Below are 18,987 nucleotides of genomic sequence, written 5' to 3' on the forward strand. Positions count from 1 at the left end.
CCGGATCGCCGGTTCAGGTTTCTCTTTTGGCTTTGAGCTAAATAAACATGTGGATCATGACTCGGTTCTAAAAAAAAGAAAGCATAACATTCGGAGCATATGCAGACACACTGACACACAATGTTTTACTTATCGCTAGAAAAGTAGAAACCGATGGATCATGACAGACGGCCAGTTACTGAAAATCAGCACGCCGTACGCCCAAGTCGAAGCTTACGAGCAACGCAAGCCTACGGCTAACGAAACGATCTTTTACCAGAGCATTGCAAGCGACCACCCTGAAGTGACTCCGTCCCGATCACTCTCCCCTCACATAATCCACAGTCCCGAGTGATTTGATTGAGCTCGGATCCCTTCACTTACATGGATTTTTTATATTTTAGTTTTTTTAAAAACTTATTATACAAATAGATCCCTAAAAAAATAATTAAAGGACCAATTAGCTTTTTTTTTCAATAATCTATCTATAGAATAAGTTTTCAAAAAGGTAAAAAAATCCAGCTGTCACTTATCCGGATAAGCTCCCAAAACAGGAGAATGCCGCGTCGTCCCGCACCACACGGATAATATTATGCACATTTGTATTAGCATGGCGGTGAGGATGCTCTCATGAGTCATGACAGTCTTCTCCTGCTCGCTCACGCGACGCCCGATCGTTAATCCATTTGATTATTTGATGATCGCGTTCAGAGAAGTCATTGTTTTTCTCTTTTAGACCACTGCCTTAGGCTGTTATAGGGAGCTTGAGGAAGCAACATAAAGTGCTTTGACCGACGGCGACGGGCCACCTGCAGCAGCCGGGGCCGTTTTCTTATCAAAGGGGTGCATATGCTCTTCTTCTGTTCTTTTACGGGAGGGGATGCATCATCGGCATGCCTGTGTCGTTACGTGTTGATCAATGGCCATAAGTGAACAGGGCAACGTTACTGTTAGGCTCGAGAGGACTTGGAACTGGCAAGGGGAGGCGATCTTTGAGTTCAGTAACCTGTGGTTGCTACCGTGAGTAGCATATGCACGAGAAAAAAGAAACGGACATGCAGTGACGGATTCTGAAAATTGATTAGTTGGTGTCATAACATGTCTATCGGTGTCATAGTATACTAATTATGTTTATATTTAGATCATGGTGTTATAACATATATATAAACAATTTTGCTATAGGTTTTGCCGAAAGTCGTTGGTGTCGCCTGACACCAACCTTCCCCTATCACTCGTCACCACCACCATCTTTCCCTGACCTCCTCTGCACCGCCATTGTCTGCATCTCTGTCGCTGGTGCGTGTGTGCATCGCTGCCTCTTCCTCCTCTTCCTTGCGTCGATTTCCATCACTGGCAGCATCAACACGCCTAGCCCACGCCAATCCCTTCCTCTCCTTGGCACCTCATCATTATTGTTGCCCACACTGCCTGCTGCTGTTGGGTGGAGAGGGAAAATGGTGGCGAGGGGAAGGATAGAGGGAGGAAGAAGTAAAGAGAGAATGACAAGTAGGACTGATTGTCAGGTTGGAGAGTGTAATGGCGAGTCTATTGTAGTGAAAGACATATTTAATTCTGTAAATATTTGACAAACTGACCAAATGGATATTTAGAGAGTCTAGTAATCACTGCAGCATGTAGGAAAAAAAAAGGTTTTGGGCTTTATTCAATTTGAAGGAATTTCAACACGTAGGAATATGAAAGTGGAGAAATATGAACGTATGTACACATCAATCCACATCAATTATTCCCGAGAAGTTTAAATGGACGAAAATTTTTCTATGTTTTTCTATACTTTATTTGTATAAACTAAATAACATCCATAGAAATTAATCTTTATAATCATTATGCAAAAAAAGCTCTTTACTTTTACTCCAAACCGAACAAGCCTTTAATTAGTGACTTTTCGACGCCACAGAATTAGGCAGTAGCTTAATGGGCCTTCAATTTGGCCTGCTATTAAGCCCACCACAAACCGTCGAACACCAGCAGCAGTCCAGAACACCACGCCGGCAGCGAAGCAGGAAGCCACCACCGCGGCTCGCGCCCCCACCCCCTACCGCACCGCCCCACTATCCTCCTCTTTGCTTCCCGCGCCGTGTGCCCTCGCTACTCCCGTCGCGGCGTCGATTCCCGCCCCACGGCACAAAACCCTAGTAGCCACTGGCCGCTCCTCGTCGCTCATTCGTCTACTTCCTCCGGTGGAGGAGTCCAACTCTCCCGAGCCGCCCCCTCGTCTCTACCGCCGCTCGCCCACGCATCGCCCGCGGCGGCCCCATGTCCACCGCACCGGCGGCGTCCGCCGCCGCGAAGGCGACCATCTCCGTCGAGTACGCCAAGTCCGGTCGGTCCTCCTGCAAAGTATGCAGCGAGGGCATCGCCAAGGGCGCGCTCCGCCTGGGCGCCTCCGCCCGCGACCCCCGCGGCTTCGACAGCACCAAGTGGTACCACGTCGCTTGCTTCCCCTCCTCGTCGCACCCGATTGACCCCGTCGAGAAGGTCAAGGGGTTCGACTCCATCAAGGTTTGGGCTCTGAGTCGGTTTACATTTGCTTCCCACGGGTGCTAATATGTTGATTTTGGGGGGAGTGCAGGAGGAGGATCGCGAGGAGGTGCGTGAGCTAAACAAGGTAACGGCTTATCAGTTAGGTGGCCAAATCTGCTTCTGGTTGATATTTTATGACTATCAGATGGATGGCTATATGCTAGTGGAATGTAGATTGCCAAATGATATTGTTCAATTTTTGTAATGGTACATTTGAGTAATGTTCAGTATACTTGATAAACTTATGGTGAAAATTAATTTAAGTAATCTGGATTGTTGTCCAAAATGCTACATTTGGAGTTATTTTGGATTAGCAAGCCATATGCATATTTTGGATTAGTAAACCAAATGATATCTTTACAAAAGTTTGGATACAACTGAGTTATTTCTCTTTAATATTCCAAACTATTCATTTTCAGACGTGTAAGAGAGACCATACTGCAGTAGGGACAACTGAAGAGTCAAGCCCAAAGAAAGTAAAAGACAGCCCAGGAGTGGCAGAAAATGCTATTATCTCAGTTGAGTATGCCAAGTCTGGCCGCTCCACCTGCAAGGGTTGCAGTGAGAGTATTGCGGCAGGTGCCCTCCGTCTTGGCGCCTCTATTCGCGATCCCCGTGGTTTTGACAGTACAAAATGGTACCATATTGCCTGCTTCCCTTCATCAACTTACCCAGCATTCCCTGTGGAGAACCTTAAGGGGTTTGATTCTATCGAGGTTTGGTCTTCGATTTTTTTTCAGCTGTTTTATACTTTTATTTCTTCTCTGTGGAAACTAACTGTGGTTTTGGAGGGTGGGCGCAGAATCAAGACCGTGATAAGTTGCGGGAGTTGGAGGTAACAATTTGCTCACTCATACAACTAGTTTAAATTAAGCGGCAATATGAATTCCTAGAAATTTTCTTCTCATCAGTTTGTAGCTCTTGTAAATTAGGAAAAGAGGTCGCTAATTTGTTTCTGAACAAAGGAAGTGCAAGCTTTTTTTATGTTGTTTGTGAAATGCTTTCTAACAAGTTTTCAGTTGGTGGAACTCCCTCTGGGTTGACAATACTTGTCTTTTTGGACAAGGTTATCATCAAACTTTTAAAATATTGACTATAAATAATATCTAAAATATTTGTCTTAAAAATAAGGTGACCATATATGTAGCGTCTTAAAAAGTACTTAAATAAAATAATATATTTATTGATGTTTTTATATATATTCTAATAAAAAATAGTGGTCAAAGTTGTTTATTGGAGACTGTGTCCTTTCCCAAAACGACAAGTATTATCGACCCGGAGGAAATACTTACTTTGATCCACCATATTCATTTGCAGAATTGTAAGAGAGATGGCAATGTGACTGATCAATTGAATGAACAAAATCTGAAGAAGGAAGTGGTTAGCTTTTGATTAGACATGAGCATCTTACAGTTCACTCCAGCATCAAGTTCAACTTTGTGATGACATACAAACTTTTATACTCTTGATCCTTCTAGGTTCACAGCATGGAAGACTCTAAGGGCACTGGAAATAATATTGAAGGTGTTAAGGTGATGAAATCATGTATTCTTTCAGTTTTGGAAGCCATACCTAAACCCTTATAATGTCTGTAGAGATGGCACATTTCTAGTTCTTTGTTTCCCTGAAAGTTTTGCTTACTGACATTTAATTGTTGTTGTTGTTTGAATAGTCTGTTTATAAGGCAGAGGTATCATCATTTATTATTTGTTAGCATCCAACTTGCATTTTCATCATGTTAATGCTGGCAGTCATGGCTTTGATATGTTGAATGCCGATCCTTTTACCTTGAGAGTTCTTTCAATGATTGACTGTAACAATTGTCTCTATAGTTTATACATTTGCCATTCATTTCCCCAACCTGTAGATCTCTACTCTCTATATCATGGCCTCATGGGCATTGAGCCGAGAGACTGAGGTCCATGGATACAACATCTGACTGGTAAACAGCGGTGTGTACTGTAGCAGTGTGTTAGGAGATAATAATAAACTAGAATTAGTTAGTTACTTAAGTTTAAGGGTCAAGTCATACCATCCATCTATACAAGGATGGAAATGTTTCTCTATTGATTTAAGCAACGAAGAAGAATCAGTCTAAGCTACCCCCACCCCCACCCACACACAATGTTTATCATCCCAGTCTAAGTCTTTTCCTCATTCCTAGTAGTCGATGCTGCTATCCTCTGGCGGTGTTTACCCATAATGATCTTGATTCATGACCCTACTACTCTCCTGTGAGTGGTAAGTGGGAAACGTGAAAGGAGAGAGAAGACAAAATATCTGTACTAAGAATGTTATTTAACCATAACACAACCCCTTAATGTCTTGCTTGATTCCAAAGCTGAACATGCATGATTATTTATAGATCTTGTATTGTTTTCCCTATCAGATGCTGGCAGGGGACAAAAGAGCTGGTCCAGTGATACCCTTTTCGGTTTCTGATATAAAGCAAAATTATAAGGTATTCTTATACCATTGTTCTTATCAAGTCACTCTGCTTCCTATGTTTATCATTTTGTTATACTGAAATGCTACATCTCCATTTTCCTGTCATGTGTGGATGCAGGATGCTACCCTTCCAGCGCATTGGAAGGTTTTCAATACAGTTATATTTCGTGAGCAGGTGTGTTAAGCAAAATTTATAAAAGAAAGGAGCAGTTCTTGAGCCTCATTTTCTAATTATTATATGAATTAAACCATGCACACATAAGACTAGCTATACCCGTGCTTTGCTACGGATAAATATAAATTATAGACATGCTATTATTGTTTGGAGCAAATCAATTCTGAGGTTTTTAAGAACAATTCTACCCTGTAGACGTGTTTGCATAATATACTTGCATAATATACCCATGCAGAAGGACTATTTTATAATATTAAAGTACATGAAAGAATTAGTTGGTAAAAGATATACAATAGAGTTGGTGGGTGGCAGATTCACTGCCATCACCATTGCCTTTTTTTTTTAATAAGAGTATAGCTGGATAACTTGCACTTCTAATGTTCAGGATGATGGTCTTCAGTCTTCAGCTAAGATTGCTGCATTTGATTTTGATGGATGCCTCGCCAAAACCTCAGTGAGGATGTATGTATACATACACATTTTGTTTTTCGGAAATATGATATTTATTTTGTTATAAGAGTAGCCTGCATGCTTCTTCTGTGTGCTATATCTATTTTTCATAACTTTGTCGTAAGGGCACTTGGGCAATTAAGAAACAAAATGAGCAGACTGTTCAGAACCACATGGAGTGAACATACTTGTCTTATGCTTTGGCCAGTTGCAGGGGAACACACTGCATATGCAACTAATGAGTAGACTATCTCATCAAACACCTGCTTGAACACCCTAGAAAGGCACATTTAATTTGACTTACTAAATAGTACTATATGCTTTTGAGTTACTATGCTGTAGCTGTATGGATGGCATTTGGTTAGAATTTATGAATTGATCGAGCAGTTTCGTGTTAGGGCTTTGTGATATTATGTGATCTATTTGTTAGTTTTGTCTTAGTTCTTCTATAGCTGTAAAGAAGCATGACATAAGTAGTCCAATCCACATTAAAGTAATCTTACCATTTTTTATGGCCAACAATGGAGTTTTTTTTTCCTTTACAAGCAAAGGTATCAATTAGCATAAGGAAGTATTCACTACATGCGAGTCCTGAAAAGTTTTATGCTGGACCTTTTGATGAACTTGAGCATAACAATTGCCAGATTTAGAGATAACTTATGGGATAGTATTTTCCCAGAATATTGACTTGTTACACATGAGTTCATGATGCACGATATTACCTCTTATACATGTTGTTGCTTTTTTTAAGAATGCAATCGTTAAGCTCCAACCTACTTCAAGTGCAGTGTTGGTGCGGACAAGTGGTCTTTACTGTATGAATCGATTCCAGAAAAGCTGCAAATCCTGTACAATGATGGCTATAAATTGGTTAGTTGCTTTTTAGTCTTTACAAGTTCTTTTGGGCCTATAACTGTAGTTCCATCACGTCTCTCTGTACGTTGCATCGAATTAAGTATGCACATAGAATGTTCTTAAGAACCTCAGAACAGTTATAAGAAACTCTCTCTGGTCACAAGTACTTGTCACTTTGAACATGCCTTCTCTCTCTCTCTGAAATTTTATGTACCGATATATTTTTAAGTATCTAGATTGGATACATCGAAACCATTTATATAAGTAAGCCTCGAAAAGTGCTACCATAAAAACATAGCTCTGTTGGGTTTTACGAATATACTCCAACACAATAAGTGGTCAAAGTTGTATTTTGGAGACCGTGCTGTCCAAAACGACAAGTATATGTGACTAGAGAGAGTAACTAATCACTTAACTTAATTAGTTAATTATTGCTCTATTTTCTCTGGAATCCAGTAGGCTATGTAAAATCATACTGCCAACTTGTCAGGTCATATTCACCAATGAGTCGAACATTGAACGATGGAACAAAAAGCGGCAGCAAGCTGTTGACTCCAAAATTGGGCGTCTTGACAAGTTCATTGAACGTGTAAAAGTCCCTATTCAGGTATGCTACACATTTGTCCAAATGCATTATGTATCTGGAATTTCTGTATATTTTTAACAATCATAAACTGAAGAAATATACTATCTATAATGATAGTCCTGGTAACTGAACCGGGCCTTTGTTTATTGCTCAATCAATTAAATGTTGTAAAATGCTCTTTTTCATGACACATAACATGGTACCTTGTAAATTCTTGCTTGACATTTTTTGGGGAGTTTTTGATAATTACGATACATGACTTGTTTTGGTCTTTCAATCTTGTAAAAGCCTGGTCTGGTCTTGTTGTATAAAATCTCTTAATTGCCAAAGACTTATCATTTGGAGTATGCCCCCTTCTCTTATAGTTTCCTTTCAAATATTTAATTTTGTTTGCACCTGCAGGTTTTCATAGCATGTGGTTTAGGGAAAGGAAAAACCTTTCCAGATGATCCATTTCGAAAACCAAACACTGGAATGTGGTGGTTGATGAGAGAGCATTTCAATTCGGGAGTTACAGTTGACATGGACAAGTAAGTAACCACTCTATTTTAGATTATTTCAGATTTACTATTTGAGCTGGTTTGTAAGGTCGGTTGAAGCTTCAGTGCGCTAACGTTGGCATTCCTTTACTCTCTGTATGCTGTGCACACTTGTGGTTGGGCCACAGGTGGATTTTGTACGTACAGTCATTGACTGAGACACATGTTTTATTATTTTTTTATTGAGCTGCGTGTGTCTTAGAATAGGTGCTTCTATCTGTTTGCGCTTATGGCTACAGCTAAGTTGTGTGTGTCCTATTCTTTAAGCAGATGCTGTCCTGTGTGTTCCGTATAAGCTAGCGTAGAAGTGATAGATCTTAGCTTACGAGTGAAGGAACCCAGTGGGTGTTGCAGATAGGAAACAGGACGTTGATTTGATTTTCTTTGCTGTCACATTCCTGTTGTTTTAGTTGACAGGGTATAGAACTTACATATACGTTATATATTTGTTGATGTCATTGACAAGGGTGTCCATGTGACATATATATACATGGAAATATTGTTGCAAATTGTGTAATATTTACCACCTAACATAATAGCTTTACACTTTCTCAAGTTGCTCAGCATATGCAACTCCATACTAGGACCTGTAGGATCCGAGTTGCTGCTAATCCTATGGAAATAATAAGGGCTCCATGGTATTGTAATATCCACATATTGGGCTTGATCAAGCCCTGGACATGAGTACTGATCCAATATGTCTACAATTGCACAATTTGTCTCATAGATTATAGCCTTTTGGTTTAGTTCAGTTTTATTGGTGCAAAAAAACACTAAACACAATCTGCTGTTTTAGTCTGTTTTGTGTGCATTATATAAGCTGCCCTTTTGATAATTGCCATGTTATTTCAGATCTTTCTATGTTGGTGATGCCGCTGGGAGAGAGAATGATCATAGTGATGCAGATAAAGAATTCGCTAAGGTATTTGTGGAGCTGCCCCTTGAGCAGTCCATGAACATTTCTTTGCCCAGTTCACAATAGACAATTTCAACATGAATTTTAGGGTCCTTAGCAGGTATTGAGATAGTCCACCTCTCAATGACCGTAAAAGATCTCTTAAAACAATTATAGTGATTGCTATTTGTTGGCGCGTGGCTCGGAAGGGAGTCTGATCTGGGATATAGGCAGATACGGGTAAATGGCACAAACTGACAATATTGGCGGGACTGAGCAGCCCACCAAGGTCTGTGGCTTTAGTTTTGTCTCTTTGAAAAACAAGGAGCTGGAGTGTGATCAAATCTAGGTGTGCCTTGGGATTGATTAGGAATGCAGTGTCAGTCTGTGCCACTTACATTGGGCCTTTTGGCTGGGCTAGAAATTTGCTCATGTTTCTTTCCCCTTGAAAACACAGGAGAATTGTGCTTTATATCATTACGAGAGTAAAACATATACAAGAATTTGCTTGTGGTTTTGGGCTATGGGGAAATGGCGTTTGTGCTGTCCAGACAACCGTTAAGCACTGGAATTTGGCTTGAGCTTTGGAATATGCCTCCATGCTTTAGATGAATAGCTTGGGCTTGGCTTATTTGAGGACTGAGAGTTGGTACGAGCTTGGGATACTTGATCAATTTGAGCTTGAGTTGAGCTAAGTTTCTTTTGGATCCCGATATTTTTTCTACAACTCTATTTGGGATTTAGATCTGGTTATTTGGGATTTAGATGCGGGTAATTATTCTAGATAACATGGATTAGTTTCCAAGAAAAATAGATTATTTTTGCATATGCAATGCACATCTGTAGGGTACATTGTGGGAATGGGATGAAGCAAGCAAGCATTGAGCTCCTGTAATGATATGAAACTCTTCTATTTTTAATTTTGGTTCCACCATTTTCCTTTGGTATGTTATTGGTTTAGTTGTTTTTTTTTTGTTTTCTTGACGCGTCTTGATTTGGGGTAAAAGCAGCTGACGGTGATATTTTCAATTGCAGGCCATTGGTCTGAAGTTTCACGTTCCTGAAGAATACTTTGGCGAAGCTGCAAATATCTAGTTTTTTTCTGAAGTGGAAATGTAGTAGACCAATACTCTGCGTTTGCCGTTTCCTGCGTTCGCAGAAGGCGCTAGTTTTTGTGCGATGGGGCAATCGCTGCATGACTGAAATCTATAATAGGTAGGAATACTATCTTATTTCATAACAGTAACAGTACTTATTAGTGAGAATCTTTCTAACAGGCAAAATCCCTTATATTTGGGGACACGGTAAGTAGAAAATTGGTGTGCCTGTGCAATCATTTCGAGGCCTTGGTTCTATTCTCGAGCAGACACGGACACGTGGTGATCGTTATGCGACTGAGTTCTGCGAAAGCAGCTAATGCTCGGGCAGAATCAGCAAGTTGGCTTTCGGGATATAAAACGTAGTATTTAAGGTTGCGTTTGTGAGCAGAGTTGGATTGGTGCAATGCCATTCTAATGAAATTGCATTTTTCTTCCATTTACGAAGTAGAAGTAGAAAATTTGTTGATCAAATGAAGTAGCTAGTAAGGGACCATGGGTTGATGGATACATGGGGTGTGAGCCGATCCACTTGCGTCCTTTGATCATGGGGCGTGAGCCTGCAGGGATGGCCAATTTGGCCATTCTTTTTTTTAACGAGACGTGCGGAGTTCTATTGATAGAGTAGGAAAAATTACAAGATTACAACCCTGAAGGGTTGTAACCAGGAAAAAAACCACCACCCACATACTGACATTGTCAACACACAAACCCAGGAGAAGGCTAGCACTGGAACGGCCGCCGCTAAGCGTGACCGACCGCCACTAGACCAACAAAGGGACACAGGCGAGATCGCCCCCCTAGGGGATGCCAAAACGACGTCTTCAAGAAGAGAAGCGACAAACCGCCGCCGCCGTCCGTCGGAGCTCAAAGGAGCCAAGACTGGGCTTTCGCCTGGCAACCACCCTTGAGGGGTGAGACAGCACGACAACGCCCTCAGGAGGGGGAATGAACCATCGTTGTCGGTCCGGCCGAGGCCAGACTAGGTTTTCACCTGTCACTCACCACATGCGAATCCACGGCTGACACACCGATGCTCCACCACCATACAAGCTATGCCGACATGTGGAACCCCTGCACCGGCGTCCCTCGCCGGCCAGCCTTCGTGCGCCGAAGACCGCGCCACTTCTACCGGCGGCTCCTCCTCACACCTAGGTCGCCTCCTCCACCGCCGGCCGCGCCACTCGCGCCAAACTGGCCTCCTCCACCAGACGCGCCTCTTGCGCCATTCCGGCCTCCCTCCATCGGCCGCGCCTCTCGCGCCAAGCCGGCCTCCATCTCCGCCGCCCGCGCCTCTCGCGTCGAGCCGGCCTCCATTGCCATCGGCTGCGCCGCCTCTCTGCGCCAAGCCGGTCTCCGACCCCTCCATCAAACGATGCCGTGCCGGCCAAAAGCAGCCGTCTGCCACGCCCTCGGCTAGTCATCTGAGTCCGCCATGCCTCCGGTGATCGCAGACACGGTCACCGCCACCGCAGCCGCTGCTGCCGAACGCCCAGCCACCTCGCTAGCGACCCGCATCCGCCGACGTCGCCACCGTCCACAGCCACGGCCGCCGTCACCGCTGCCACCGACGCCAGCCTCCGCCTCCGCAAACCGCTGCGCCGTCATCCTCCGCCACCAAGCAACCAGCCCGACGCTGCCGCCATGTCCTCCGCCGCTGTTGCCAGCCGACGCCGCCGCCTTCCCGGCCGGCCGCACGGTTTCCGGCGACGGGCTCCGGCAGCGGCGAGGTGGCTGGAGGCATTGGGAGGGGGTGGCGCGGGCGGCTAGGGTTTCGCTTCCGAGCCGCCCGCGTGAGAGCAGCGCGAGAGCTCTATGTGAAGGACTTGGTTTCTTGGAATATTGTCTAATTTGGCCATTCTTGTTCTGATGCAATCCTGAAAAGTTGTCGCTCCACAACTAAGCTATGCGCGAGAAGATAACGTGTTAGATTGTCTGCACTGTTACGTCAGCAGGAGCCTAGTGGTGGCATAATTGTCAATTTGCCACCAGCGTCAAATGTTTGTGCATGACCATTGTCATCATGTTTCCTGAGCACACAATTTTTTCCATGGAAATATGTGAAGTGGGAGATATGCTGGTTCTTGTCCCTGGCTCCTCGAGCCATAAGTCCTTTGCTAGTGGGTTGGGGCCATCAGACAACCAAGGCCACATTCCAAGTCCCTGAACGTGCAGAATATGTTCCTGGCATCTTGCTGCTGGTAATCTACTCATCTCATCGGGTTCAAATTCTCGACGATAGTCTTGGCACATGCTCGAACGGAAACGGAGGAAGAAACCCTTAGTTTCACTGCAAAAGTCTAGAGCGCCTGAGAATTATTAAGCCTAGCGCATCTCCGAATGAACTTCCACATCAATTATTACTCCCGAATGATCCTTTTGCTACATTCCCAATCTATCCCATGCGCGTTGCCACGCATTACCACCTATAAATATAACTTCCATTATCACAAAGTAGTCTTATACACAATAGGGACACAACACAAGTGTAGCAACCGCCTTAGTTTCCTCTTGTTGATCAAACGACATATTCGCCGTGTACGTACGCACGGTGACAATGAGCAGGGGCGACAGCGCCGTGGGCGGTGTCACCGTCGACGTGACACTGTCGCCGAACGCCGTGCTCCCGGGCTTCGCCAAGAGGCCCGAGGCGATGACCGAAGCGAGCTGCTGCGGTGGCGGCTTCCCTCGGTGCGCCCGGGCGGCCGCCGCGGCGGCGTGGGCTTTCGCCAGCGAGGACGCCGGCAGGGTGGCGTTCGCCCTCAAGGCCGGCCTCGCGATGCTCCTGGCGTCGCTGCTGGTGCTCGTCGGCGAGCCCTTCAGGCTGTTCGGCACCAACATCATCTGGTCCATCCTCACCGTCGGCATCATGTTCGAGTACACCGTTGGTCCGTACACATACAAGTAGCAGCTACTGTTAGTTTAATTTCTACGCTAATTAATCGATATACATATGCCGCGAAATTCTAATTCCAACTGTTTAGATTTCTGTTCTTGCAGGCGCCAGTTTCAACCGAGGGTTTAACCGGGCCGTGGGGAGCATGGTGGCCGGAGTTGTTGCTATCGCGGTGATCTGGATTTCGCTCAGATGCGGCAGTGTCGCCGAGCCGTACGTGATTGGCCTAAGCATCTTCCTAGTTGGTAAGTTGCAAATTAAGGCGAAACACTAGTACTTACTCTGTTTCATGTTATAAGACTTTCTAGCATTGCCCATATTTATATATATGTTAATAAATCTAGACATATATATGTACATAGATTAATTAACATCTATATGAATGTGGGCAATACTAAAAAGTTTTATAAGCTGAAATATGGAGGTAGTACCACATTATCTGTGTGGCGCACGACAAAACATGTGATGTGGCTTGGCTTTTCGGTCGCAGGGGCCGTGACGTCGTTCGTGAAGCAGCTGCCGGCGCTGGCGCCGTATGAGTACGGCTTCCGGGTGATCCTCTTCACCTACTGCCTCATCATGGTGTCGGTCTACCGCGTCGGCGAGCCCGTCGCCGCCGGCCTCGACCGGCTTTACGCCATCGCCATCGGCGCCGTGCTGGCGCTCCTCGTCAACGTGCTCATCTTCCCGGCGTGGGCCGGCGAGCAGCTCCACCGCGAGCTCGTCGCCAGCTTCGCCGCCGTCGCCGACTCGCTCCACGGTGCAATAAATCACTCCTTCTCTCTCTCTCTCTCTCTCTCTCTCTCTCCAATCAATCAATCCTCCTTTGCACGATTGCAATGCGAAAGACGCCAACAAAGCACACCGTCTGAAGAATCCACTCGTTGATCTGTCAGACTGCGTCAGGAGCTATCTGTCAGGCGACGAAACGGCCGTCGACGGCGGCGAACCAGCAATTGAGAAATGCCGCGCCATCCTGAACGCATCCGCTAGGATCGAATCCTTGGTAAGATTGCCATACGCGCGTGCTTGCCTGTGTATATACTGTACACCACACGGTCACACACACTACGTAGCTTTGACTTGAACGTGTAATGGCGGGCGTACGCAGGCGAGATCGGCGAGATGGGAGCCGCCGCACGGCCGGTTCCGCTCCTTCTCCTTCCCGTGGTCGCACTACGCCCGCGTCGGAGCCGTGCTGCGCCACTGCGCCTACGAGGTCGTCGCCATGCACGGCTGCCTGCACTCCGAGATACAGGCCAGTTAATTTCTTCTCGATCCTGTTCCGAAGCAATGCAATGGCTTAGCGCACAAGTGCACACAGCTCGCCGCCGATCGGTGTCAGATTCTGTTTGTTTCTTAGGTGCAGGCGCCGGACGGAGTCAGGGAGGCGTTCCGTGCGGAGATCGAGGACGCGACGGCGCAGGCGGCCGAGCTCGTCCGTGTCCTTGGCGGCGACGTCGACGGCATGACGCGCAGCGCCGAGAGGCTGAGCCTTCTCAAGAGCGTGCACGGCTCCGCCTACCGCCTCCAGCTCGCGCTGGAGCTCAACTCGCACCTCCTCGTCTCGTCCGGCTCCGTGGCGGAGGAGATCACGAGCGGCGGCGGCCTCGAGCGCTCGTGCTCGCGGCTGCGCGAGAGCGCGCGGCGGCAGAGGCTGTCGTGGCCGTCGCGGGAGGCGGACGAGCTGGAGGAGGCGGAGGCCGGCGGCGGATACGCGGCGATGATGGTGAGGGTGCGCGCGCTGGAGAGCACGGCGGCGCTGTCGCTGGCCACGTTCGCGTCGCTGCTGCTCGAGTTCGTGGCGCGGCTGGACCACCTCGTGGATGCCGTCGACGAGCTCTCCAAGCTCGCAAAATTCAGGGAAGAAAGCGACTCGATCAAACTAGCTACCTGACCAGGCCATCTGGGACGTATCACCAGCACGTTTATCAACGTGCTAAACCAATACCGTGTATTTTACATGGACTTTAATTAGAGGATTGTTTTCACAATGATCAGTTCAATTTCCATATGTAGTACTCCTTATAAAACGTTTTGAATTTAGTCAAAATCAAACTGTTTAAAGTCGGACTAAGTTTATAAACAAATATAGTAATATTTATAATATTAAATTAGTTTCATTAAATTAATAATTGAATATATTTTCATAATAAATTTCTTGTGTTCAAAATGTTACTATTTTTCTCTACAAACTTGATCAAAATTTAAACAGTTTGACTTTGAACAAAGTTAAAACGTCATATAGCCTGAGATAGTTGGAGTACATGACATGAACTTTTATGGAAGAGAATCTTTACAAGACAAGTGTACTATTTGCCAGCTCATCTTCTCGCCAAAATGACCCACAAGCACAAGTTTGGCTACCTATCTATCTGCAATTGGTGCTAGAAAAACTACGCCATATGCCATACTTTTGGTTTAAAAGTTTTGGAAGGTGAAGCAACCATCCAAACAGTCGCTTATGCATTCTTTTGGAGTTGATAGAGAGTATAAGGCCGTGTTTAGTTCCACATCAAAATTAGAAGTTTGAATAAAATTGAAAATTTGAAGGAAAAAAAGAAGTTTATGTGTGTAGGGAAGTTTTAGGGCATATTTTGTAGAGCTCCAACTCCCAAATTTAGCTTCAGGAGTTGAGTCTAGAGTGGAGTTGTGGAGCTACCTAAACCTAGCTCCACCTCTCTAGTTCATTTTGTGAGAGAGTTCCACTCAGCTCCGCTCTCATTTTAGCTGGAGCTGAAACTGTTTGGCTGAGCTCCAGCTCTAGGAGAGGTGGAGCTGGAGTTGGAGCTGTGCCAAACAGACCCTTAATATGATCAAAAAAATGAAAGTTTGAAGAAAAAGTTGGAACTAAACCAGGCCTAAATCTCTTGTCACGTTTGTCGAGATTTTTTTAAAAAATAAATTGAAAAATTCTTATTAATATTAATTTATTTTCAAGTTTAAATAATTAATATTCAATTAACCATATGCTAATAGCTCACCTCTTTTTTTTATATCTTCTTAATCTTATCTTTTTTTTCTCCTCTCAAATATTACATTATTCGTGCACGCCAGGGATCTTGTACGAGTAGAATTTCAGGTTATAAGATGGGTTGACTTTGATTAAAGTCAAACTGCTTCAAGTTTGACTAAGTTTATAGATAAATATAGTATAATATTTATATTACCAAATTAATTTTATTAAATTAATTATTAAATATATTTTTATAATAGGTTTATCTTGGGTCAAAAATATTACTGTTTTTTCTATAAACTTGACGAAACTTTGAAGGAACTTGACTTTGACAAAAATTAAAACATCTTATAATTAACTTGAAACGGAGGGAGTATTTTTGCAGAGTGGTCTGCGTTGCAGCTAGTCACGGTCACGGGACAGCCAAGTTAATTAGCTAGGCGAACAAAAAAATTCTTTCATAAAAGAGAAGGCTAGACGAAAAACAAAATCATCATTGATATGGCGGGGCCGTACGTGGGAAACGCGGCATATGGTCCGTCTTCTCGGGCGTCCAAAACGGCCACGTCCCATGATCTCGCCCAAATGCCAATCCAAGCGCTATCTTGGTGGAAGTTACCATGTCATCTTGCCTTGCTAAAAATGCGGTACTTTACCATGTTATCTTCCCCGTCATCTGAGGGATATCTCGGCCGTTGATACGCACACCAACGAAATCTCAGCCGTCCGTACGGCGGCGAACAAACAAGATCGTCGTCTACTCGTACGTCAATCGTCATCGTACGTGTAGTGTATGTATCACCCCGATATAAACCCCTGAAACGCATCGTCAAATCTGATCTCCAACTCGATGGTTTATTAAAACCTCGACACTCCAAAGCAGAGGAGATTGAAGAGAGAAGGGAGGAGATGGCGACTTCGATCGTGGACGACTTCGGCGACGGCACCTACACGGTGGCGTTCGACGAGGACTACATCCACACGACGGTGACTTACTCCGGCGATGACGTCGACGATTGGCTGGACGAGATCCTCCGCATCCACCGCCGCCGCCTCAACTACCTCGTCGTCGGGCTCGACGTCGAGTGGCGCCCCGCCACCTACTATCACGGGCCGGGCCCCGTCGCCGTGCTCCAGATCTGCGTCGGCCGCCGCTGCCTCATCTTCCAGATCCTCCACGCGGACTACGTCCCGGACTCGCTGTTCGACTTCCTCGCCGACGGCCGCTTCACCTTCGTCGGCGTCGGGATCCACGACGACGTGGCCAAGCTGAGGAGCCATCACGGGCTGGAGGTGGAGAACGCGGTGGACCTTCGCTACCTCGCCGCGCAGACGATCGGGAAGCCGGCGCTGCGGAGCGCCGGGCTGCAGGGGTTGGTGCGAGAGGTGATGGGCGTGTGGGCGCCCAAGCCTTACCACGTGCGGGTGAGCGCCTGGGACTCTTGGAATCTGACGCCGGAGCAGGTGATGTACGCGTGCGCGGACGCCTTCGCCTCGTTCGAGGTTGGCCGGAGTCTGTACTACGACTACGACTAGCACCGCCGCCGGTGTCAATGGATGCCATCTGCCACTAAGTGTCGTTTACTGTTTTGTGTCTTTGAGAGGTCATCTCATCTCACGCTTCACATGCTTTGATTTTTTTTTTTTTTGGTTAAACTTGCTGTGGATCGACCTGTGGTGGTTAGACGTGTACAGATACATGCAGCATTCCTTGAATTACCGTATTCGTTCTCATTTTTTAGAAAAAAAACATTCCGAATTCATCCGTTTTCAAAACTTTCCGAAAAAATTTTGACAGATACTTTTGGTTTATACGAAAACAAGTTTGAAAATCGAAAACTTTCCAAACCGTTTTCATCCTGTGTGCAATGCGCACTACTACCTCTGTCGCAGAATACTTGTCACTTTGAGTTTTTGTTTGTCACTTTTGATCTTTCATCTTATTCAAAAAATTATAGAATTATTATTTATTTTGTTTGTAATTTGATTTATTATCAAAACTATTTCAAGTATGACTTCTCCCTTTTTATTTTGCACTAATTTTTCAAATAAAATGAATGATCAAATGTTACAAGAAAAAAAATCAAAGTGACTACTAATTTGGGACGGAGGTAGCATATTTGCATAATGACAGCTTTCCAAACCGTTTTCATCCTTGTGTGCAATGCGTAGTATATTTGCATGATGATGACTTCTAGATAGATCCCGCATGAAGGTTGTGATAATATACACTAACATTAGGCCAAAAGGCATTTTCACAGGCGGGCACGCTTGTCCCTATATATGTATGCGGAAATTGTTATATTTTTATTTCTGTACCTGCTTGTCCCTAGATGTGTGCAGAAACAAAATTTTCGTCAATGACTCATTATGCCTCCTGTTAGAAAAAAAAAAAACCTAGCTCCCATTCCCATCGTCTTGTCATAGTATGATCCCATCATTGTCGTCATTTCTCTATGGTCGGCGGCTGCGGATTTTGAGCCTCTACGGGGCATAAACCTCTACGGCCCCTTGAGGTCACCATCACCGATGGATCCGCCCTTGCGGCCACCGCTACTGATGAGTCTGTGCCAGGTCCACCATCCCCGACGGATTCACCCTAGTAGTTATCGCCCCTCCGGGACTGATGGTGGTGGATCCCCTTGCGGCCACCGCCACTTATTAGTCTATGCCTAGTCCACCATCCCCGACGGATCTACCCTAGTAGTTATCGCCCCCTCCGGGACTGATGGTGGTAGATCCCCTTTGCGGCCACCGCCACTGATGAGTCTGTGCCTAGTCCACCATCCCCGACGGATCCACCCTAGTAGTTGCCGCTCCTCCAAGACTGATGGTGGCAGATCCGCCCCTTCAGAAGGTGACACTCGGATCCACAGTCCATGGATCTGCCCTTCTTGAGGATGGCCCAAATCCACTACCTTCGCATCTGTCGCCCTCGCCTTCACTCCTGCCGTCGCCCAAGCGCACCCCCATCTGCCGTCTATCCCGTCTATCCCCAAGCTCAGGGCGCCTTCACTCCTACCGTCGCCCAAGCGCACCCCCACCTGCCGTCTATCCCCAAGCTCGAGGAGGCTGGACAGGAGTGGAAGGGGGAGAGAGGAGGGTAGAGGAAAAGGAGTGGTGATAGAGGAGGTGAAAGAAAAAAAGAGCAGGGATAGAGAGGAGAGAAAAGGGGATAAGAGAGAAAAATGTGTCCTAAAATGATTGGGGAGAGAGAGGAGGTGGAGGAAAAAAAAAGCAGGGATAGAGAGGAGAGAAAAGGGGATAAAAGAGAAAAAGGTGAGGACAGAAAAGGGGATAAGAGAGAAAAAGGTGAGGACACGCGACACTGCGCGAAATGCACATAGAAGAGAGAAACCCACACTTGTGGGCCGTCTCAAGAAGCCCACCTATGAAAATAGATTTTCGCATGTGGCCCATAACCAAACATCACCCAATTTTTTTTTTACATACGGACATTATTTTAGCCCGACTGCCTTTAAATAAAGGGCATACGCAAAAATTGTTTGTGCAGTAATGATACACCTAGATGCATGCACCCATTGTTTGCATATAACTTAATAATTATGT

The 18,987-nt window shown here is 45.5% G+C and overlaps 3 protein-coding genes across 3 annotated transcripts; all 3 read left to right on the top strand.

The window, feature by feature from the left end:
* Positions 1-1,981: 1,981 nt before the first annotated feature.
* LOC127762409 (polynucleotide 3'-phosphatase ZDP) lies at positions 1,982-9,805 on the top strand. Its single transcript, XM_052286920.1, has 14 exons — positions 1,982-2,499; positions 2,570-2,605; positions 2,940-3,236; positions 3,323-3,355; positions 3,838-3,900; positions 3,999-4,052; positions 4,910-4,981; positions 5,087-5,143; positions 5,529-5,605; positions 6,382-6,463; positions 6,939-7,055; positions 7,437-7,564; positions 8,426-8,495; positions 9,504-9,805. Exons 1-14 carry the CDS (start codon positions 2,254-2,256, stop codon positions 9,561-9,563), a joined length of 1,392 nt encoding a protein of 463 aa, XP_052142880.1. The 5' UTR covers positions 1,982-2,253; the 3' UTR covers positions 9,564-9,805.
* Positions 9,806-12,122: 2,317 nt separating this feature from the next.
* LOC127753168 (aluminum-activated malate transporter 9-like) lies at positions 12,123-14,358 on the top strand. Its single transcript, XM_052278662.1, has 6 exons — positions 12,123-12,453; positions 12,566-12,706; positions 12,952-13,221; positions 13,358-13,467; positions 13,573-13,719; positions 13,831-14,358. Exons 1-6 carry the CDS (start codon positions 12,123-12,125, stop codon positions 14,356-14,358), a joined length of 1,527 nt encoding a protein of 508 aa, XP_052134622.1.
* Positions 14,359-16,275: 1,917 nt separating this feature from the next.
* Positions 16,276-17,084, top strand: LOC127760521 (3'-5' exonuclease-like). Its single transcript, XM_052284803.1, has one exon. The coding sequence runs from the start codon at positions 16,327-16,329 to the stop codon at positions 16,951-16,953; it is 627 nt and encodes a 208-aa protein (XP_052140763.1). The 5' UTR covers positions 16,276-16,326; the 3' UTR covers positions 16,954-17,084.
* Positions 17,085-18,987: the final 1,903 nt, after the last annotated feature.

Source organism: Oryza glaberrima, chromosome 1, assembly GCF_000147395.1.
Source record: "Oryza glaberrima chromosome 1, OglaRS2, whole genome shotgun sequence".
In the NCBI taxonomy this organism is placed as follows: Eukaryota; Viridiplantae; Streptophyta; class Magnoliopsida; order Poales; family Poaceae; genus Oryza; species Oryza glaberrima.